At 35.7% G+C, this 24,333-nt stretch overlaps 2 protein-coding genes across 3 annotated transcripts in view; both read left to right on the top strand.

The window, feature by feature from the left end:
- The window catches only part of sptlc2b (serine palmitoyltransferase, long chain base subunit 2b), a 31,769-nt gene extending 21,064 nt beyond the window's left edge, over positions 1-10,705 (top strand). The window contains exons 10-13 of one of the 2 annotated variants that reach the window (XR_010894989.1): positions 4,784-4,919; positions 5,122-5,251; positions 6,426-6,783; positions 7,987-10,705. Coding sequence is in view for 1 of the 2 variants with exons in the window: in XM_067384645.1 (XP_067240746.1) it covers positions 4,784-4,919; positions 5,122-5,251; positions 7,987-8,103 (383 nt within the window). In the remaining variant the exon portion in view is untranslated. The remainder of the gene's footprint in view (positions 1-4,783; positions 4,920-5,121; positions 5,252-6,425; positions 6,784-7,986) is intronic. The other variant, XM_067384645.1, reaches the window with a different exon arrangement.
- A 2,412-nt stretch (positions 10,706-13,117) lies between these two features.
- ism2b (isthmin 2b) lies at positions 13,118-23,790 on the top strand. Its single transcript, XM_067383391.1, has 6 exons — positions 13,118-13,240; positions 17,511-17,693; positions 18,194-18,494; positions 20,410-20,547; positions 20,637-20,705; positions 23,273-23,790. Exons 1-6 carry the CDS (start codon positions 13,118-13,120, stop codon positions 23,788-23,790), a joined length of 1,332 nt encoding a protein of 443 aa, XP_067239492.1.
- The last annotated feature ends 543 nt before the right edge of the window (positions 23,791-24,333 follow it).

The following is a 24,333-nucleotide window of genomic DNA, read 5'->3' as shown; positions in this document are numbered from 1 at the left end:
GGTTAACAAAATATTCACATGTTAAGAGCATACAAAAAGTACTAGTGGAACAAATGAATTGGCTGGGCCCAGTAAGTAAAGGTAATCTGATCGGATTTCGGCTATCAGATTGGATCAAATCTTGAAAATGGGTTGTTCAAAAGAAAAAAAGGGTTCTGAAATCAGATTAGATCACAAAATCCAATCTTGATTTTGATCTGGATAAAATCATCAGTTGTGTTGCTTTTTAAAACTTTTTAGTAAGCTTGGGATACCTTTGATCCAAAAAATTTGGATTATACTGATCCCATCAGAAGGGTGGATTTCAGGAACTAAAATGAAATAAAACTTTAATGAGCATTTTTATCAAGCTCGTATGTTTATGTTCAGTTAATTCACTTTAATGGCAATGAAAATGACCTATTAATTGACATTAAAGTGAAATTACTGAACCTAAACATACAAGCTTGATAAAAATGCTCATTTTAGAAGAAAATTTCAGACGACACCTTAGAGGCTTTTGCATCTGAACTCTTCATATATATATATATATATATATATATATATATATATGTATATGTGTGTGTGTGTGTGTGTGTGTGTGTGTGTGTATGATATAATTGTTTTGCTCTTGATTAGTTTAACTTTTAAAGTAATAAATTAGGCTACAAAGGCTACAAGACATTAGGCTACAAATTAAGCCTTTCGGTAACCTACCGTAAAGTAAAAAAGAGACTTTGGTGTCATAAAATAATCCTCAAACAGCTGTAAATATTAGCTGTTTGTATATTATATTGGCACAATCATAAGAGATGAACCAGTCAAAAGCTCTTTGCAAGCGAACACAAAGTTTCAAGGGTGGACGATATGTGGAGCTTTTCTGAGAGAACGCAAAAACATTGAAATGCCCAATGAGTTGCATCAATTTACTTGAATTCCTAGAACTGCATGAAAATTTCCACTGTTGAAAAGTGCTAATTATCAGCAGTCACACAAACTTTTTGAGTTTTGGGTTTGTTTAGGAAAAGTAAACTCGATGAATCTGCGCTTGGCTACACATGCTAACTTCATCTCTGCTGACAGTTTGAGGTAGCAAACTCAGTTTCACCCCTGATTGATTTAGCAGGGCGTTCGTTTGGATAACAACATTTATACCCCAAAAATGCACACACACCGCATCTGGAAACTCTTCAAGCCCTTGAGAGGCTTTAATGTGAGAGAAAGAGAGGTGAGCTTTCCTCTCTGTGGGATAATGGATGCTAATAGACCTTGAAGACTTAGTATTGTTCTTAAATGTATTGGAGAGGACTTATGATATATTTATGTAGAGAGAAAGATTTATGAGGTTCTCAGCAGAGAACCTTGAAGAAACAACTCGTCTTCAGCTGATTTCTATAGATCACAGCAATAGTAACACCAAAGACATGGGTTCAATTCCCAGGGAACACACATACTAATAAAATGATAGTGCATTTTTCTTTCTTTTATTGATTATAAACAGAAAGTTAGGAAAGAGTGCTAACTTCATAATCACTAAAGCTGTCAATCACTTCAAAACTCCTGTTATCAATGAAGCTTACGAAACTGCATAATGAATTATGCAGTTAAATGACTAGCTCACCAGACGAAATTGAGACAAGATTTTTACACAGTATTTTTAAGAAATCTTCAGTGACGAAATACGGGACTATAAAAATAGTTTGCAGGTGCATTTGAAATGTTTTAACTAATCATCTTGTAATGAATGTCATTTCAGTTCTACTTTCCAAATATGAAATATCATATGCAGTAAAAGACAACAATATTATTCTTTAGAACATGATTTATGAGCTTCTCCTAACTGAAGTCCTTTCCACAACTTGATCATAGAAATAAAAACAAATAATAATTGCAACCAATCAAAGTACTCTCTAAATATTCAAAGTGCAAATAGAGACCAAAATTTTCTTCAAGCATGATAGAGAGCTAAGGTAGCTTTCATATTGGGAGATATTTGCATGCATTAGGGATCCGCGTTTCAATGCATGCTCGCGTCTTACTAGCACTTTCGCCATTGCGCATTCTATGAATAGGGAGTGACAGTGCCGAGCACGCATTCTACAAGATAAGAAATTTGTCAGACGTTTAGGTTCTGTTGTGCAACAAATCCTCCGCCATGGTTAGGTCAGTCATCTCGTCATTTACTCTAGTCACATGATCAGTGATTCCTGCTGCACTACGTACGACTCTGCAGCTCGTGCTAAATAGGATTGAAGCGACCGTTATCCAACTGAATTAAATGATTTTTATTTATTTTTTTAAAAAGAACAAAATGACAGTGGAGGCATAATGTAAATGGTATAATGTGAATATGCGGTGGCATATTCTATCCTAATTTCACCCTCACACTCTGTCATGGCAATATCACGAGACAGCTTTTCACCTTGACAAGAAATCTTGTCACATTTTAATATTGTGGCATGAGATCTCAATACACCCCTAATGATTAGGTAATCACGGCAGCTGTAATTGAGATATAAGATTGAGAATTTTTCCAATTAATTGTGCAGCCCTGTAGTAAAACCTGTTCATCATATCACCGTGCAACCATAGAGAACAACTTTTAAAGTCAACATGAAACAAAAATTATGATGGTCTTTTATGGTGAGTAAAATGGGTGGCTGGTGGAGTGGATTGACTGTAAATGTAAACTTTATTACCCAGTGCTCGTGTCAAGAAAAGATGTTGTTGCAGAGCACATTCATGTTTTTTGATTAAAGATTACAAGGGTACATTTTATTTGATTTGTAATAAATACTGCAACATTTCATGAAAAAAAGAAAAATAGGTTACACTTTATTCAGTGCCGTAGTTACATTGTAATTACTTAAAGGTGCCCTAGAATCAAAAATTGAATTTACCTTGGCATAGTTGAATAACAAGAGTTCAGTACATGGAAAAGACATACATTGAGTTTCAAACTCCATTGCTTCCTCCTCCTTATATAAATCTCATTTGTTTAAAAGACCTCCGAAAAACAGGCGAATCTCAACATAACACCGACTGTTATGTAACAGTCGGGATCATTAATATGTACGCCGCCAATATTTGCATATGCCAGCTCATGTTCATGGCATTAGACAAGGGCAGGCAGCATTAATGTCTGGATCTATGCACAGCTGAATCACCAGACAAGGTAAGCAAGCAAGAACAATAGCGAAAAATGGCAGATGGAGCGATAATAACTGACATGATGCATGATTACATGATATTTTTAGTGATATTTGTGAATTGGGGTGGGGGAGGGAGCGCGCAATTTAAAGGGGCCAAACACTGAACCGGTGCATAGTTAATGATGCCCCAAAATAGGCAGGTAAAAAAATGAATTAAAACGAATCTATGGGGTACTTTGAGCTGAAACTTCACAGACATTCAGGGTACACCTTGTAACTGTAAAAACTGGTTCTAGGGCACCTTTAAATAAGTACTGAGTACTATTAATTAACTACATGTACTTACTATAGAGTTACAGTTAGGGTTTGGTTTAGGGTTAGTTACTTGTAATTATGCATAATTTACTCTAATTACCATACATGTAGTAATGTGTAACTACGGCACTGTAAAATAAAGTGTTACCGAAAAGTATTTTGATTACATGGTGATTTTAACTTTACACGTCAGCTTCTACTGGAAGAATGGAACTTAATTTACTAATAAAATACCTTTTGAATACTGTTGAAACAGTTGTTCCATTGTGGTTTAGGATCAAGACTAAGTATATATTTCTAAAATTTACGAGCAACAGAAATAATTCATAAGATTCTGAATTTAAAAAGCTTCAGACTAACTCTGTCACTGTTATTTTGCCAAGTAATACATGTTCCTGGATCAACATATTTTGTTGATCCTGGAACATCATTCCTGTGTGCAAATTTAATCCTAATCATATCCCTAGCCTTAAACCGAACCCTACCCATAACTTATCCCTTAAATCAGAGGGAAATAATTGGTTAATAACTTTGATGTAGAAGCACCTAACCCTGGTTGTAAGCCTAAACTCGACATAAGCTATAAACTTGTCCCTCATTTCTGATTGGTTGATTGGAATGTTGTTCCAGGATCAAAAAAAGATGTTGATCAAGGAACATGTTGTACTTGCTGAAATCAAATTCACCCATTTCCTTGTAGCTGCTGTAGGTTGAGTTGAACAGTTTTCTCTTCAAGCCTCTACCAATATTCTCAATCCTGAATATTGTGAGAGAGCTTTCCTTTTACAGGAGCCCCTCACAATGAATGGAATGTCAAACAAGTGAAAACTAATACTGGAGAGTATATCTCTACCTCTCCCCAGAGGATCATTCTGCAGTGTTCAAAGTGGATTTGAATTCCTTTGGCTTCTGATAAAACAGCCTCCCCATTTTCATTTGCCATGTGCTGGTATGGAACTTGTGGAGGTAGCATGCTTGCAATTTAGCTTTTCATCGTTCCTGTTGGATATGAATAATGTATGAATGATGCAATAAAAATGTCAAAAGCCCTGCTTTTTTTTTTTTTTTTTTTGGCCAGGTGACTTACAAATGTAAGGGCACAGCTCGCTCTCTCTTAACAAGCCGCTCAATTTGAGCTATTATTCATGTCCATGCTACAAAAAGTGTGGGATGAGTTACACACTGAAATTTACTTATGATATGAAGTATGAGCAATAGTAAGCACTCAGCCAACCAAGCATCATTAATGAATAAATAGCAAGGACACAATGTCTTGGAAAAGGTCAGAAGCTGGGTTTCAACAGTGATAATTTTTTGTATTTTCTTTTTTTATGCAGGTCAGGAAAGACTTTGTCAGTTGTCAGAAAACACAACCTACTTTCGCAGGAGATTACATGAGATGGGCTTTATCATCTATGGGAACAATGACTCCCCTGTTGTACCCTTGATGCTTTACATGCCAGCTAAAATCGGGTCAGTGTCACTTTGTTCAACTGAATCATGGCTATTGTATTTGATAAGATGCTAGCTAGAAGATGAAACAGTTTTTTTAAATGATTTTTTTTTTTTAATAATTTCTACTTGATTCCATCTTTACAGGATGCAATTTTATGCTCTGTGTGTGTGTGTGTGTGTGTGTGTTTTAATTAGTTTATTTTGCATGTATGCTTTTCAGAGCATTTGGGCGGGAGATGCTGAAGAGGAACATTGGGACAGTGGTGGTTGGGTTCCCCGCCACACCCATCATTGAATCCCGAGCACGCTTCTGTGTTTCTGCCGCCCACACGAGAGAGATGCTCGACACAGTGAGTATCACGTGAACACTAATAAAATAATAATTGCAAAAATAATGACAAAAAAAGTCTTAATTTTCTTTAATATAATTTCTTGTTTTGTTTTTTATTTTGATTTTGGGATAAGTTAATATCCTGAGATGTTCTTGATTGGTTTCTTTATATTGCATCAATGTGATGCATCAGTCTGTTTGTGTTAGGCAAATGGAAAGAAGAGAACATGCAAAAGATGAAAATACCCTTCTTGTTGGCTTTCTTTTTTAACTTACAAACTAGTTCTTAACTTTATGTATTGGCTCTCATAAACGGTGTTAATTTTGAAAAATTTTGATTTAGTTTGCCATTTAGTTGTCATATTTTAGACATCTGAATTGTTTTAGTTTTAGTCAGCTAAAGATTGTCAAATAAAATCTAACTGTCAGTAAATAAACAAAAATAAGAACAAATAAATAAATATAATAGAACTAGAATATAATAGAAATAAACTTAAATATGAATAAAATGCTTAAAGTTTGTCAGGTCTAACAGTAGTATTCAGGTAAGAAATACTTCCTACAGAAATTGAATAAAGTAATCAAATGTAAAATAACAGTGCAGTCTTTCTCGTATAAGCCCTTATTAAAGCTTCTGAAGTTACTCAGTCAAGAGCAGTTAGTGATTTTCTCTATTTCTTTTGTTTGAATTAACATTAAGGGCACAGACAGCAGCAGGTTTATTAGGCTACTGTCACTTTAAGAACTAATGCATGGATTCCAGTGACACACATTTGATTTTCTCCCAACTGTTTACGTTCACTTAAGACATAACCGACTGTTATGAATACTCGCCATAACGTGTGTATTTGTCCTCAAGCGCGATAAGATGCAAAAGAGAACACAATTCAGCACTTGTACGCTGTCAGAGTCGGCTTTCTGTGTATGCACAGTTCTCTTTCATGTCTTGTGCTTGAATCGCTTTAATGTTTAAATTTGCAAAACACGTGAAAATGCATGATAAACTTTTTTGTCAATTTCTTCAAATGTCCAAGGGCCATTATGCAGTTCTTTATTGTTGAGCCCTGTATTGTATTGCAACTTTCTTTGTTTTCCCAGAGATTTTCACTCCACACGGTTTACAAATGGTCTTTTTGTTCCTTGACATCACATTACTTAACTTATCCATATGTCTGTTTTTCTCTTTCTCACAGATGTCAACATTTTTAAATGTTTTATAAGACATGCAGCAAGTGTATGTTAAAGGTGCCCTAGATTCAAAAATTGAATTTACCTCAGCATAGTTGAATAACAAGAGTTCAGTACATGGAAATGACATACAGTGAGTCTCAAACTCCAATGTTTCCTCCTTCTTATATAAATCTCATTTGTTTAAAAGACCTCCGAAAAACAGGCGAATCTCAACATAACACCGACTGTTACATAACAGTCGGGGTATACACCCCCAATATTTGCATATGCCAGCCCATGTTCCCAACATTATGAAAGGCATTAGACAAGGGCAGCCAGTATTAACGTCTGGATCTGTGCAGAGCTGAATCAACAGACTAGGTAAGCAAGCAAGAACAATAGCGGAAAATGGCAGATGAAGCAATAATAACTGACATAATCATTGATATCATGATGTTTTTAGTGATATTTGTAAATTGTCTTTCCAAATGTTTTGTTAGCATGTTGCTAACGTACTGTTAAATGTGGTTAAAGTTACCATCGTTTCTTAGCCGTCGCTATTTTCATTTTTAAACACTTGTAGTCTGTATAATGCATAAACACAACTTCATTCTTTATAAATCTCTCCAACAGTGTAGCATTAGCCATTAGCCACGGAGCATATAGCCTCAAACTCATTCAGAATCAATTTAAACATCAAAATTAACACTGTACTTACGCGATTAGACGTGCTGCATGACGAACACTTCGTAAAGATCCATTTTGAGGGTTATATTAACTGTTTGAATTTTTTTTATGTTGTTTAAGTTGTTGTTATGTTGTTTGAGCTCTTGGGGCATGGAGCACCAGATTTAAAGGGCCACACACCCTGAATTGTCTCATTTCTATGCCCCAAAATAGGCAGTTAAAAAAATGAATTTAAAAAAATCTATGGGGTATTTTGAGCTGAAACTTCACAGACACATTCAGGGGGCCCTTTGACTTATTACATCTTTTAAAAAAAAAGTTCTAGGGCACCTTTAAGCCACCGGATAGATCAGTACGTTCATTCAAATGTGCCCATCTAACCTCCGTACCACACCAATTCATTGTGATTGAATCTCTTCCCAAATCGTTCCTCCCTAACATTTCTGTTTTGTTCTTATTCATTGACGAAAAGGTAAATATATATATATATATATATATTTTTTTTTTTTTTTTTTTTTTGTCATCAAAAACTGGTTTTTATTTAGTTATCGTCTCATTTTCGTCAGGAAAAAAATGTTGTTGACAAAAACTGATGAAAATAATTTGTCAACAAAAACACTCCACATGAAGGCACTTTATCCAAGATCTGTACTTATTCAACTCCATTGCTAATGTTTTCAAACCACGTGAAGCAGCAAAGATCGCAAATCATTCATCTGTGAAACTCTGACTCACCTCACAGTCCACTAGAGTACATAAACATTAAAGGAATAATTTACCCCAAAAATAAACATTCTGTCACCTTTTAGCAGTTACTCATCATGTTTTATCAAACCTTCCATACCAAACATTTATTCAAGTGTTAATAACCCCAGTGTCTCTTCTTTACTCTCTCAGGCTTTAAATGCCATCAGTGAAGTTGGAGATCTTCTCCAGCTGAAATACTCAAGAAAAAACGGGCCCGGGAGTGAAGGAACTGACTGTTTTTCATATCTGGAGAGCCACCAGGACTAGCACTTTCTCACGATGGTCTGATTGTGTCTTTCTTCCACCCCAGAGCCACATATTTTTCCTGTTTGTCTGTTTCATGTCTAACTTATTCAGCATTTTCATGTTGATTAATTTCAGTGGACACTCATTGAAGCCCACTAATTGACCAAATTTCAAGTCTTACCTCTGGGTTCAGTAAAGAATATTCATTTCATTGTGCAATGAAACTTGACGTCCCTGTGTTCAGCATCAGAAATGACCCAGGATAAAAAGTGAATGCTTTGGTGTCGGGACTAACATATATGTGCATTAGCATTTTGATCAAACTTCAACACAGTATAAAAACTCATCAGAGTATACAAAATCATTTTCTCATATTTTATTAAAAAGAAAATCAGCATTTTTGTCTTGTTTTCCATTAAAAATATCTAAAACAAGTAGATATTACTTGATTTAAAGATTTTACTCAGAATTAAAGTTAGATAATTTATATATATTTTTTACTGTATTTGCAAATGATGCTTTGTTAATAAATATAAAGTAAAAATCTTACAAAATTTGTTTTACACAAAAAAAAAAAAAAAAAAAAAAAAAAACAGTATGCCAATTGAGTGTTCTCCATTGGCATATTGGGTTTTTTTTTTTTCCTGTGTCAAGAAAAAATTAAGATTTTTAAACTTAAACTTAATTCGAGACATGTATATTATCTGAAAAGTTTTGATTTTAAATTAAACTTTAAGAAAAGGAAAATTTAACTATAATGCTAGAAAACAAGACAGAAATCCTGATTATGAAAATGATTTTTGCAGTGTACAGAAAAACAGCGACCCACACACACACACAGAAATGACACCTTTTATGTATGAGGTGTTTTTCTACATCAACTGTCATCATTTAATGAGAAATAAGCTTTAAAATTGTATATAAACATGAGAAATCTACTTCAGAAGGAGAGAATTTATTATAGCTAAACAGTAGATAAGAATGTGACTATTCATATCCATATAAATATATCTATAAAAATATTGACACATATTTATTAATACATTGCAGTGTATCTGCATTTATCATATTAATCATACTAACTTTGGTCTTTTAGGTCTCCAAATCATAATCTTTTTCAAAATGCTAATTTCATTGCATAGGTGAGTTAGCGATGTCTTAATGAACTTATACAGAGGAATACTAACATTTTCTGTTTAGTTTTTATCAAAGCTTTCTATTATTGAAAACTATGTTTTATCTTAATTTGAGTTGTGGTACTTTCTACAAATAGGGTACAGTTTCGTGTCCCTCATCTGTATCATCCTAATTTGCTACCTAGTTTTGATTTAACCAATTATTGAGAACATATTTTTGGAACATATTTTTAACATATAACATGGCCACGATTTAGTAAAAACAGAGAACAATTTATTATATTATTTGCATGATTTACTGGGAACGAAATAGTAAAATGTGCTGACATGGGAACAAATTGTTAATTTGTAGACACAATTTACATATTTTTTCCCCACAATTTGTGTGGGGCTTCATAGCTTCTAGAGAGATTTTTTATGTATATATATATATATATATATATATATATATATATATATATATATATATATATATATATATATATAAGTGTGTATGTATGTATAAAAATTTGAATATTAAACTGTATTTAGACATATTCCAAATTTTGGTAATAGGCTTAAAAACTGCCTTTCACTGACCATCTGTTAAAAAAAAAAAAAAAAAAGTGTTTTTTTGTTTTGTTTTTGTTTTTTAAAGAGTTTCTGGCCACTATTTGTACTCTATTTGTGGAAAGTGCCTTAATGTCTTACTTGAATATGTTACGGTTTGTATTTCTTGCGATTACTGCTTGATATCTTAGCCAGGGCATTTCAAAAAGAAATCTTCATTAAGCCAACAGAAATAGGCTGACATTGTTCATTCAACATTTCATTGTCTGTTGTTAACAGACAGCAGTGAAAAGATGTTCATGTTGATTTTGAGTTGCTATTTTAACATGAAGAGTTAAAGTAATCTATTTTATATAATCTATTATTTAAACCTGTCTTGTGTTCTTCTAACAAGAGTTCTAAATACGGGTCACTGATATATGAAGAGCTTTGTCTAGTCTGTATGTATGATGATGTGGCTTATGAACGCCTGTCGGATGTACATTTTTTAATTTTTTTTTTTCACCTTAATATTTATGGGTGTTTTTTCCATTCCCTTTTTGTGTTCTGAAGTCTTGTTCTTAATCGGAAAGGCAGCTCTAAATATGTCTCTGAATGCAGATGTATGTAAGTGGGACTATATGACCTCAGAGCTACTGATGACTGTTAAGAGATGCAGGTATGACGTTGGCATATGCACTATAAGCAGCCTCTATAAATGCAAGTAATGCCACCGAACTGCGACTGTGAAACCAAAGGGCATTCCAAGTTTTTCTGTTTGTTTCTTATCCATTTTGAGTTGTATTTTTCATCAAATATACATGCTATCATTGTCAGACTCGTTCATGCAAAAAACTGTCATTCATTGAAAGTTACTGATCATTTGTTTCTGAAGCTAATTAAAAAACATATCTTGAACAGTTAAAAAAAAGTTTTTTTTTTTGTCAGAATCCAGAGTAATTATCATCTTAAAATTAGCAGAAAGATCTTTGCTTTTATGGTTTTTATTAAAAACAAAGATAAATGTTTTACTGGTTCAGATTGAGACTGTGTACAGTTCTGTAAGGTATAAAGTATGTTATGTGAAGTTTAGTTGCATTTAAATTATGTCATTATGAGAGAACAAAGAGTGCAGAATGTTATGAAAGATGATAAAAGCACAGCTAGAAAACTAGTTGCCTGGGACAGTGGTAAATTGTACAATTTAGTAGTCAGTATGCAGAAATATTTGATCACAAAATGCTGCAACTGACCAATCACAATCATGTACTGTGAAGAACCGTAATAATTCTAATTAGTATTGACACAAAATAAGGCACTGTGTTCATAAGACTGGATTATGCATAGTAAACAATTACAATACACCATAAACCATAGATATACACTTCCCAGCCCAAAAAAACTAAACTAAATATTGATATTTGGATTTAAGTAGGCAAATGCTTAAGAGGCAAATACTAGCATGTTACATGTTTGGTAATAGTTTTATTAACCCTAATTGATGTAGTGTTTCATTTCTTATCCATGCATGTAGGAAGACACATCATAGCCATATTTGAGGATGACAATGTCAAGATTCATCAGGCTCAAATTGTGAAAGAATGGTTAGGAGAAAGCATGAAGAATAATTTTCACACATAAACTGACACCTCTGAGTCCAGACCTTAATTTCATTGAAAGTCTTTGGGATATGCTGGCGTAGACTTTACAGAGTGCCCACCTCTTGCATTGTCAATACAAGATCTTAATGAAAAATTGATGCACCTCTTGATGGAAATAAATGTTGTGATGCTATTTCCATCAAGAGGTGCATCAAGTTTTTTTTTTTTTTTTTTTTTTTTTTTGTGAAACATAGCCACATCAAAGGGTTGATTGAAAAAAGAATTAAGCTTAAAGCTTGCCCTGGCTCCTATTACTAGCTTTCTTTTTGATGATCCAGTTATCAACATTAAAAGCCTCTGTCCCACTTCATTAATAATTTTACGCATAATTTTTTTTTTCTTTTTTTCATGTTGACAGCAATATTGAAAAGAAATTGACTCTTGTTTTCTAAAAATATGTTGCTTTTCAGCAAGATTTCACTGAATTTTATGAGAACATACAAAAAAAAAAGATGCAGAAAAAAAATAAATAGGCTTACTCAATATTTTCAAGGGTGATTCTCAGTATTTTATTTAGTTATAGCCTACTTTATTACTGTACGAATGTATGAATAACTTTGCTTTATAAAAAATATAATACATAAACCATAAATATGTCACAATACAAATATATGGTCCACTTTAGACATTCTGCTAACTATAAGTAACTTTGCAACTGTCAACTAACTCTCATTACAAGTATTACAAGGTTATAGATTAGGTGTTAATGTTCGGGGTAGATAAGTTAGATAAGTTACTTATAGTCAGTATATGTCTGTTGGGGAACATTAAAAATAAAGTGTTAGCAGATATTCAGCAGAAAGTCTACTAATAGTATGAGAGTTAGTTGACAATGGCAGTTGCAAAGTTATTTATAGTTAGCAGAATGCTTAAAGTGGACCATTGAAATAAAATGTTATGCTGAGTCATGCTGAATCATGAGCTGAACTACTTTTTTTTTAACTTTAAATTTAATTTAATTCAAACTCTACTTTCTTAAATTCAAATATGCATTTTACATCCTGTTTGCTACCTCCATTTAAATTCAGTTCGAACTTAGGAAATTAATTGGAATTTAAAAGGCATTCTTACTGAATGGGGCACAAACACTTTCATTTTCACCTGAGCGGAAATTAATCCTCGTACTCGCACACACCTGTCAGATCATCACTGGCTCTGTCACTCAACATGGGAGAAAATTATTCTCCTCCCCTGTTGACCCCTTTCGAGATCAGACCATCCTGCGGTTGTATCACTGCTGCCTTGCGCACACAACTTTACAGCTCAACTGTGATCTTTTTATTTTGGTTTCTACCATTTAACATAGTAATTTTTACTCTGACATCTTATAGGATAAGAGAATACAAACTTTTGTAATAAGGATGCACTGGTGCGGACTGAAGAGCACGCAGCGCTTCAGTGAGACCTGCAGTTGCTACTTAAACTGAGAGACGATCAGTCCATATGGGCGGACAACAGTGCAACAAGACGTTTCGAGTCACATTTGATGTATTTTTGAAGGAATGAACAGGTGAGGGTTATCTGTCTGAATATATAAAATGTTCATACCTGTGCGGGTTTTAATGAAGTTTGGATGAAGATGACGAACAGCGCATTGAAGAAGACATTTGTCAGGAGGGAAATTCACAGAGCTTCCTAAGCAACGATTGCATATTTAAGACTGAGAATATTTTAGCTGTATTTAGTGGACAGATACGCAACTGTGCAAAAATGCTAAGGTCGCGTAAAAGTTTATGGGTGCTTTTAAGTGTGCTGCTGGCTGTCTGGATAGAACACGCGATCAGCTTCCCTGTGAGACATCACACGAGATCTAGACACGGCGTCTCTGCAGAGGTGAGTACAAGTGGATCTAAATCACTGATCTTATTTTAGGGTTGTTCTTCAACAACAGCGACTTATGTTACAGTGGTTAATTTAAAATCATTCCTTTCTCATTTAATTTTGTGTAGCCTACATTTTATTGTTTTACTCTTGTGTCATGACTTAGATTTCAGTCTTAAATATAAAATGTCTGATATGAAATATGAATTAGGCTACATTACATATATATATATAATATATATATATATATATATATATATATATATATATATATATATATATATATATATATATATATATATATATATAAAGATTGAAATGTGTCCTTGGTTATCAAAGATATAATATATAAAAAAAAAAAAAATAAGTGAAAATATTTCTTGTGAATAGAATATTGTTATTGTGCATCATTTCCAAACAAGCTGCAGCTTTAAGTTTTAGAATGTTTGAAAATGTTATTTGTGTGTATTTGGATATACACAAAATGATATAATATAATCATAGTGTGACAAATGAGTCAAGCCATTTTATTCCAACTACTCATTTATAAACTTAATAGAACACAGTGGAACTAACATTTGTTGATTCAGAAAAATGGCAATTCAGAAGAGAATGACAGATTTGTCCTATGATGTACATCCAGTTGGAGATTGTTAATAGATAAATAAACAAATTATTGTGAAAAGTGTGTTTTAAGAGAGTTTCACAGAGACAAAAGTGCCCATAGTTGAAGAAACTGTTATGCACCATGGAATATAGAAGTCAGTCTGGAAGACCCAAACACACAAACAGACCAAACAGTGCAAGTTATTTTCATTTCAAGTCACAATGAAATTGTCAATTCTGTTTTTTTTTTTTTTTAATACAATATTGCGGTATTATATATATAATCATAATCTTTCATCAAATTAACTTCCCCTCCCTCTTGCAATGACTCTTCTCTGATGATGGGACAACCTGTCACTCAAATGAGATCCACTAATAGCAAACCATGATCCAATCCAATCAATTCCCAAGGGACAAAATCAAGTCCCGCCCTAAATATTTTCCTGTTCGAGAAGCTGTTTCACTCATATATACATCATAATAGGGAAGAAAAGACTAAGACAACATCCATTACATGCCGACTTTAAGCATTAATGATGTATAATGCACAGTCATTTCCAGATAAATTAACTGAATAGACAGTATGCTGGGGATATAACTATGCTCTCAGAATCTATGTAACAGTATTTCAGTTAAAGGCACAATATGTAACATTTTTGGATTAAAATATCCAAAAACCACTAGAACAATGTTATATATTTTGTTGACTTGTGTACTTACATTATACCAAGTGCTTCCAAGAATGTTTAGAGAAATATGCGACTTTAACCAGGACTCGGGACGGGTCTGTGCGTCGCTTATCAATACATACCCGCGTTACCCTCTGTTTTTTTTGGTTTTATTTTGTAGAAATACAATTGCACACACAGCACGCAGTCCTGCTCTGCTTCATACTACAGTAACATTAATAGTCTCATCCATGAACACGATTTCTGCCCTAATATATATATATATATATATATATATATATATATATATATATATATATATATATATATATATATATATATATATATATATATATATATATATATGTATATGTTACTCTACTACAACATCGTAAAATGGTTGACCATTTAAAATTATCTCCATGTGCTTTTTGAATGATCCGTTTACATTATTGAATGCTCATTTGCCAGGGGTCGTTGTGTAAATGTGACATATATCATGAATATCTTGGTTGAAGGAAGGGCCTTGACTCATAACCACCCTAGAGGTGAGTGTTGCATCTTGCTCAGCTAATACAAATCTATAGTGACTCTGTAAAGATGCTTTGGAACAATCTGACGAGACCTTTATCTTAAGGTCTGCCAAAACTGAGTGTAAGAGTAGTGCAACTTTTTTTGTTGTTTTGCTGCTTATAGACCAATATATTCAATGCCCCTTTTTTTCCATTATGTCACCATGAAATAGGGACCAGAATGGAGAGAGGCTCCATACAGTAGAGCAGTACTGCCTTACATAATACTTGTCAAAAAACAAGTTTCAATCTCTCACGGGGTCATAGTTCAGCTCCTAAATTGTTTTTTTAGCCCCTCTTCTGTGTTAATGTGGAATTTCCTGCATTCTGGTCTCCTTGATCTTTTGAGTGTGCACAAGGGGGTCATGTCTAACCTCTCCAAGAAAGGTCCTGCTACTCAGTTTTGTATTACTAAATGTCTCTTTTGTTTTTACATGTGGGGCAGGGGTCGTCAAATGGAAAAGGAATGGGGGGTCTTAGTTTATTGTTTTTCTTCACTGGTTTGGAAATGGCGCAGTTCTGGGACTTTGATATTGGAGGTCACATAAATCTAGGCTGTACTGCCGACTGCTTTCCCAAATGCCCCAACATAAAGTGTGTGAGCTGATCGTGTCCATGTGTCTCACCAGAGAGCTCAATAGGGGCTGTGTGTGTAATGCGTTGTCTTTTGCTAGCGCATAAGGCTTTGTTTCGGGTTCTGGAATTCATGCCATATGTTCGTGATGGTGAGAAAGCCCACTGGCAGCACAGGCCACATTCCACCGACAATTTTACAATGAATTAACAATACAGAGAAAGACAAGAGATGGCCTCAGGCAGACTAAGGATGTAAGGAGAGATTAGGTTTCCATTCTGAACACTTAGGAAATTAAACGCTCAGTCTGAGTCTGAGTCCTTGTTAGTCTTTATTGAATAACAGCAACTACTCTTTCACCTGGCCCCTCTTGTTGAGACTTCCAGGAAGAAAAGACTAGGTAACATTGAGAATAATTCTTACACAGAAGATCAAATACCCCTGCGTCTCTAGAAATTAGACGTTGGACACCTCTGATTCACCATTGCATTCATGCTCAGAACTAATATGTAACCATTTGGTTAAAATGCTAAACCACATTTTGTAGCCTAAATAAAACATTTTGACTCAACAGGAGTAGACCTAAATGTTATTGTAATTGATTTTTACAATGTTAATTGTGACATACAAGTGTTCAAATAGCGTAAGATGCACCACAAAGGCCAAAGACACAGTCACACAGTGATAGTAACAGCATCCAATGGGCATCCAAAACCCCTGTTACATATTTTCCACAGAGTATGAACCTGTAAAACCAACATCAGCACCTCTTTACCTCCCATCCATGAGCAAAGAATGAGTTTGATGGCATTTCACAACAGACGGTCAGATAATGGACACCTGGTTCTTGTAAAAAAAAAAAAAAACTATTTAACATACAAAAGTCATATCTGAAGTATCTTAAAGGATTAGTCCACTTTCAAATAAAATTGATAATTTACTGACCCTTACACTTACACCTTCCCTATTCAACTATTCAACGAAACGAACGTGGCACCAGTTCCGTTTTTTTCCCTAAGTATAATAGGGAAGGTGTAGGACTTACAGTATAAGCTTTTTGAAGAATACGGAAAGCAGAAGCATGTGCAAGGCGATCATTTGTGTTTATAAAGCATATACAGTTGTATTTTTTTCTAAAATGACCAATCGTTTTGCTAGATAAGACCCTTATTCCTCGTCTGGTATCGTTTAAAGCCCTTTGAAGCTGCCCTGAAACTGTAATTTTCACCTTCAACCATTTGGAGGCCATTGAAGTCCACTATAAGGAGAATAATTCTGGAATGTTTTCATCAAAAACCTTAATTTCTTTTCAACTGAAGAAAGAAAGACATGAACATCATGGATGACATGGGGGTGAGTAAATTATCAGGAAATTTTTATTTGAAAGTGAACTAATCCTTTAATAAAACTGATTTGGATGTTAGAATATGTTCTCAAAATTTTAAAGGAAAAGAAAAAGTCTGTGATAGGCTGTTTAATCAGTAGAAACTCTGACTGGTTCTGAGAAAGATTGACAGGTCCCCCAGCGAGGCTGGCCAAGAGAATCAGCAGCATCACAGTGAAAATTGGGTACAAGTTGACTAATTATAAGCTTTTCATCACATGTGTTCATTTTCACTCTGCCCTCTAATCATGGGGCAAAGTCGTTGTCAACTCTGTCACCATATGAATGACTTCTCTGAGGAAATATAACAGTAACTAAAATGTTTTTTTCAAGTGAAGGTCACTATAGATGTTCCAAAATGCTGCAATGCAGTTGCAATTAGCACTTATTGTTGCATGTTGTGTTTATTTTTCATCAGACACATCCACAGACATCTTTGAGGGTCATTAGCAATGACCATGATCTCCTGCACCAGCAGAACCAGGTCCAGAGTGATTTGGAAGATTCGCATTCCTACCAACACAGGTGGCTCCAGCATCGCTCTATAGGTGTCCTACCACAGCCTGAGCCTGAGGAAGAATCAAAACCCTTTGTTCTAGACCTGAAAAACTTTCCAGACCTGGCAAATGCTGACATTGGCTCCCAAAACCCAAACATTCAGGTGAGAGCATGCAAGGGATGGTAGTCATCTCTGTGAAATGCTTTATATGATGCTAGTGAGTTCCTCTTCCAAAACTTTTGGTGATTGAGTGGGGCAAGTCATAATATGCAAGGCCGGATATAATAAGCCATTACTGGGTTTCTCTTCTCTGAGGCTAATGTCTAATCCTGTCTAATCCAAAGTGGATTCATCAGCATCCATAGTGAGTCATCACTCCTTATAGGATGTAATTAAGTGTAATATAGGTCTTGAGATGAGGAGGAAGTAATTCTGCTTGATTTGATATTGAGCTCAAATCAAGAGACTCGATCAGTGACTCACCACTGAAACTGCTGCCACTGATTGTTCTCCAGACTAGAAGCATGACATTACTCATACAGGATTTGTCTTTGTTGCCTTCATTAGGTGTGTGTTTTAAGTTCTAAAAATAACTCCCAATGTTCAGTCCTATTTTGATTCAATGCTTTTAATCTCTGTGTACTTTGCATCCTTGGTTGTAGGTGACCATCGAGGTGTTGGATGACCCTCCTATGGAAGTTGAGATGGACCTGGTTAAAGAATGGAGCAATGACTGGCCCACATCTTCTCCCTCCTCTACTGTAGAATGGCTGGGTGGAAAGAAGCTTTTCTGGCCTTTATTTTGGGGCTACACGGATGCAGATTCCGGCGATGATGGTACTGGCCAAGCAGTGGAGGAAGAGGATGACTACACACTGGAATATGACAGTGGGGAGCCCCTCCCTATTGGTCTGGACAAGACAGATGGCAATTGGGAAAGCCCATGGACTCAAAGCTATTATGGTGAGTGATCTCTTACATACAGTATTAGCTGTTTCTATACACAGGTCTTGAGCCTTTAGAAGTAAGAGTATTTGAACTAAAAAAGAGTATTTGACTAAAACTGGAATGGAGAATAAAGCAGCTGTTTTTAAGCAAGACCAGTGTTTGCACAATCAGAACTTTAAGCAGATGATGATGGTGTCAGGCCAGAGGAATAGAAGAATTTAAGGAAGCTGTATTGCCAGAAGTCACGTAAAGGTGATTTGGAGCATAGTTGAAGAGAAAGAGAGATGTAGATATTGGGGAGGAAGAGTAGAGCAAGCTGGTAAGGGCTAAACTTTCAGCCAGCAACGGGGTATTTGTGAGTGTCGGACCTTTGAAGTAGACACTGGTCCCACTCTGCGGAGAAGACGGCTGTTTGAAGAGGAGCCCGATCCGCTCACTAATGGCAGCGTGAGTACATTCTCTTGAACAAATAAGCCCATGCTTGTGTTCAATTAGAGCGCAGATCGGGAACACAGAGTGAGAGGGGTCATCCGTTTACTTTTTATGTCCCGCGGGTTGGGCCCCAGACCCTGCATCCCCCCTCCACCCCCATCCAGCCCAGAGCGGCTGGGTCTTTTAAGCTTGTTCAAGAATCCTAGGCTTTTCAAGGCCATGCATAACATTATGCCTCTGTTGCTTTTTTGTTTGTTTTTTTCTCTCTAGGACATATCTGTTTCATGGTGAGAATTGCGCACTTTGCGCTGTAGCTGCACAGTCTTGTTTCACTGGATACAAGGATAAAATGGAATGGGGATTTAATTGGAGGGGTCAAGGAAAGACATTGTGATTGCGATTAAGATTGCCTCAATCTAGACCAGATTTTCATAAAACATTCAGTGTTATGAAGAAACGATCTTGTCATTGGAGAAGGCTATCTGTTAGAATTCCCATTGATCACAATGACAGTTGCTCAGCTGCTGCACGAGGCCCTACATTTGGACAAAATATATTTAATATAACTGAATAGAGTACCCTTCTGCCAAGTACTTTCTGCCAAAGGAATCACTTTGGGGTCCTAAACAGACTCAATATAATAGCCCGTTAAAAATGTTCTCGATTCCGACATCTTCTAGCAGGGGTAACTGCTAATGCTAAACATCCAAATCTTGACTCTCTGGATTTAGTGGCAATTCCTGCTTTGATTAACCTCTGATATAAGGCTAGGCCTGTGGCTATTGTGGGTTTCGCAATTTGGCACTTCTACAAAGCCAACTAGAATAGTTGCTGAGCCTACGCCTCCTTTTCATCATTTCTTAGTCTGCCTGTAATCAGGGTGCCATCACTGTGCAATATCATTGGCACCCTACCCAAATTCAAGTTAAATGTTTAAACAAGCTAGCCTCTAATCTATAGTCTTTATTACAGAAGAAGGAAGAAGTCATTGTGTTTGTTTTAATTCATTATCTGCAGTCTGTTTTTGGTGAAGAGTTTTGAAGAGTGTTTTGAGATCTCCCCCAAAGCTAAAAGCTAATCAACCATTTGAGGTCTGTTTTCCTTTTTTGGAGGCTATATTAGGCTTACTTACTCAGCTTACAGGTGTTTGTCTGTGGAAAAGTTGCCATCATGGTGTTAGAGTGTTGTTGTTGGTGGTTTCCAGGATGATACTGTGCTATGGTGTTCTTGGGGAGGTATGTTTGAGTAGCAAGTGGCTGTTAGTGTTTTGCTATACATTTGCTGGGACTATTGTTAAGACATTGCTGGAGTGATTGCTAGGCCATTTCAACTGCTAAGTGGTCACTTTTACTCCATTTACTTTCTGCATTAAGATCTTTTGAAAAGTACTTAAGTTAGGGGTTAGGGGTTTCATTCAGAACCTATAAAAACAATAGGGGTGCTTTTCTTAGCCAAAACCACAAATAAATATTTAAAATCATTAGTCTTTTCCTCTTAGAAGAAAAAGTGGAAGAGTGGAGCGCATGGAGTCCCTGTAGTGTCACTTGTGGCCATGGCAACCAGACCCGCTCACGTTCATGTGGAGATTTCTGCACATCCACTGAGTCCCGAAGCTGTGACCCGGTTCCATGCCCAGGTTACTTCAGTACTCAAAAATTTGTCTGTTTTCAATTTTTAATTCAAACTGTTTTTATGTAATGTTGTGCTAATACTGATTTTTTTCAGATGATTGGAACAGTGTGGCACATGTCTTTCCATTTGAGATGGAGAATGGTACAGAACCCTTTGGCACTGGTAAGTTTAATTATGAATAACAATCTATTGACATTTATTTTTAATAAATATTGCACAAATACATTTTTCAGGCAAAATATTTTTTAAAAATAACTTGATTATTTTTAAATTTTAACATAGCACTGATTGTCAAATGTTAATGGAATGTGTACACCTGTGGAGTGGGGGAACTGACTCTACATGTCAAGGTCGCCAGGTTTGCATAACAAAACCAGCCCAACTGCTATTCAAAACCTGCCCAATCATGGCCAAAACTTGCTCAGTCGTGTTCTGGGGTGGGGGTTAGTTCCAGTAGGTAAAAACCTTGTTCCGGGAGGTAAAAATCACATTCTGGGGGGTAAAAAGTGAATTCTGAGGGGGGGTTGTTATCGGTTCAACCTACGGACTACAATAACAATCCATGCCAATGGTGTAAAAGTAGCCCAATTCCAAGGAAAAGACCCAGACTTGGCAACACTGCCACACATCCCCAATAAATCACCTTAAAGGATTAGTTCACTTTGAAATGAAAAATAGCCCATGCTTTACTCACCCTCAAGCCATCCTAGGTATATATATGACTTTCTTCTTTCTGATGAACATCATTGCATAAATATTAATAAATATCCTGACGCATCAGAGCTTTATAATGGCAGTGATAGGGTTCAATGAGTATGAGCTGAAGAAAGTGCTTCCATCCACATGCACCCATCATAAATATGTGCTCCACATGGGTCCGGAGTGTTAATAAAGGCCTTCTGAAGTGAAACGTTGCATTTGTGTAAAAAAATATCCATATTTAACAAGTTATCAAGTTAAATATCGAACTATTGCCAAACTGCCTTCCGTATACAGGTTAAGAAGAAAGTGTAAACTTGCATTGTGTCAGTTAAGCCTTTTCCTTGAGTTGAATGGGGAAGGCGCGTGACATAGCATAAGATTTGTGAACTGCAAGAGTTTTACACTTTCTGCGTATGTTGAATACGGAAGGCAGTCTGGAAGCTCGGTACTTGACTTCATAACTTGTTTAAATATGGATTTTTTTTTTTACACAAACGCATCGGTTCAGAAGGCCTTTATTAACACTCCCGAGCCATGTGGAGCACATATTTATGATGGATGGATGTGGATTGAAGCTTTTTCTTTAGCTCATACTCATTGAACCCCATCCCTGCCATTATAAAGGCTGGATCTGTCAGGATATTTATTAATATTTTTTCGATTATGTTCATCAGGAACAAGAAAGTCGTATACACCTAGGATGGCTAGGTTAGGCTAATTTTCATATGAAAGAGAACTAATCCTTTAACACCAGTTGGTTACAAATTAACAGTTTATTTTGTTTTTAGGTGATATTTCATGTTTGCAGTTCAGACTGAATGATAATTAAATTCTGGCATACCAAGATGGGAAATAAGTCCCATTTGGATTGGATTTATAAATAAACTGAGAAACCATTGCTATTATGCCATTTTTTGGTATTTGGATTGTTGTGTGTGTATTTAATATTTGTCTTTAGAATGAAGACAAACCTGAATTAAGCAGTTGCGATGTAAAATTAGATAAATACGTGAACTGTGTTAAACAATATAAGACAGTTTCTTGTAAGTTAAAGGTGCCCTAGAACGTTCTTTCACAAGAAGATGTCCCCTGAATGTGTCTGTGAAGTTTCAGCTCAAAATACCCCATAGATTGTTTTTATTCATTTTTTAACTGTCTATTTTGGGGCATAATTAAATATGTGCTTATTCAGGCCGTGGCCCTTTTAAATTATTGTGCTCCCCGCCCCCGAGCTTGCAACTGCCTTAAACAGCATAAACAAAATTCAGCTAATCACAGCTAATATAACCCTCAAAATGGATCTTTACAAAGTGTTCATCATGCAGCATGTCTAATCACGTAAGTATGGTATTTATTTGGATGCTTACATTTGATTCTGAATGAGTTTGATGGTGCTCCGTGGCTAAAGCTAACATTACACACTGTTGGAGAGATTTATAAAGAATGAAGTTGTGTTTATGAATTATACAGACTGCAAGTGTTTAAAAATGAAAATAACGACAGTCTTGTCTCCATGAATACAGTAAGAAACGATGGTAACTTTAACCACATTTAACAGTACATTAGCAACATGCTAATGAAACATTTAGAAAGACAATTTACAAATATCACTAAAAATATCATGTAATCATGGATCATGTCAGTTATTATTGCTCCATCTGCCATTTTTCGCTATTGTCTTTGCTTGCTTACCTAGTCTGATGATTCAGCAGTGCACATCCAGACGTCATGCCCTTGTCTAATGCCTTGAACATGAGCTGGCATATGCAAATATTGGGGGCGTACATATTAATGATCCCGACTGTTAAGTAACAGTCAGTGTTATGTTAAGATTGTAGGGCACCTTTAATACTTTTTGCAATATATTGTCTATATGAACTTTGCACACAGTTCCTCACATCAGAACATGTAAATCTTTATAATCTAATACAGAAAACTATCACATAACATTTTAATCTACTATTAAGCAAATGACACTATGCTACAGTTGATTTAACTAATATATAATGGGTTTGGTTGTTCTGCAGATGTTGACAGCTGTGAGAAGTGGTTGAATTGTAAAAGTGAGTTTCTTCAGCGTTACCTGCAGCAGGTATTGACTGAATTACCCAGCTGCCCGTGCACCTATCCTTCAGATGCCTCCAACAATATAGTAAGTCTGCTGGATGCCGAGCATGACCGAACCTTCCAATGGAGGGATGCTAGCAGCCCAAAAGAACGGCTGGACATCTACAAGCCCTCGGCACGTTCCTGCTTGCGTTCTGGCCTATCAAAAGATGGCACCACCCTGGCTGCCCAGCACTGTTGCTATGATGACAACAAGCATCTAATTACAAGGGGCAAGGGGGCAGGTACCCCCAACCTAATAAGCACAGAGTTCTCTCCAGAGCTGCATTTCAAGGTGGATGTAGTGCCTTGGATACTGTGCAAAGGAGACTGGAGCAGGTTTCATGCAGTCCGCCCACCCAATAATGGCCTGCATTGCACGGAGAACCCCCAACAGGATATTTTCATGAATGAATTGGAGGAGGCCAGAGAATATTAAATCACCAAATTACTATCCGTCCTCTGACTCACCGTCCTGCTGTGGTGCTTAATCCCATTAAAAAATAAAATAAAATAAAAAACACCAGCCAGCCGCATAATTATGCAGTATAGAGTCAGTCTTGTGTTGTGGGACGCATTGCCTTTACTGTGTTCACAAGGCCTCTAGCTTTTATTTTGTTTGGAATATTGTGGAAAATTTAAGGAAGGATCAATACAGCATTTTTGTTGTACAAACAGTTGTTACTGCTGCTGCAATCACATACAGTGGGGTGCAAAAGTCTGACACTGCTAGTGAAAAGTTTTTTTTTTTGTTTTTTTTTTTTTCAAATTTAATGCAGTTTTATTACTACTTATATTATCAGAATAACAATTTGAATGAAAGTTGAATTGAAAAACTAACATGAGTTTCAGAATTAATTTGTATTTTGGTTTGTCCCTTTTGTTTGAATGACAGCAGAACTCAAGCTGACATGAGTTCCACATGTGTGCAAATCCTGATGATCATGTTATCCTGCATGATTTGAGAATGTTCCAAAGAGCA

The sequence above is a fragment of the Chanodichthys erythropterus genome, chromosome 4 (assembly GCF_024489055.1).
Source record: "Chanodichthys erythropterus isolate Z2021 chromosome 4, ASM2448905v1, whole genome shotgun sequence".
Lineage (NCBI taxonomy): Eukaryota > Metazoa > Chordata > Actinopteri > Cypriniformes > Xenocyprididae > Chanodichthys > Chanodichthys erythropterus.
This window is presented reverse-complemented; position numbering and strand designations above follow the sequence as displayed.

Coding starts and splice junctions, on each gene's coding strand:
- ism2b (XM_067383391.1), top strand. CDS start 13,118: ATGCTAAGGTCGCGTAAAAGTTTATGGGTGCTTTTAAGTGTGCTGCTG. Junction 17,694..18,193: donor CCCAAAACCCAAACATTCAG/GTGAGAGCATGC, acceptor CCTTGGTTGTAG/GTGACCATCGAGGTGTTGGA. Junction 20,548..20,636: donor TGACCCGGTTCCATGCCCAG/GTTACTTCAGTA, acceptor GATTTTTTTCAG/ATGATTGGAACAGTGTGGCA.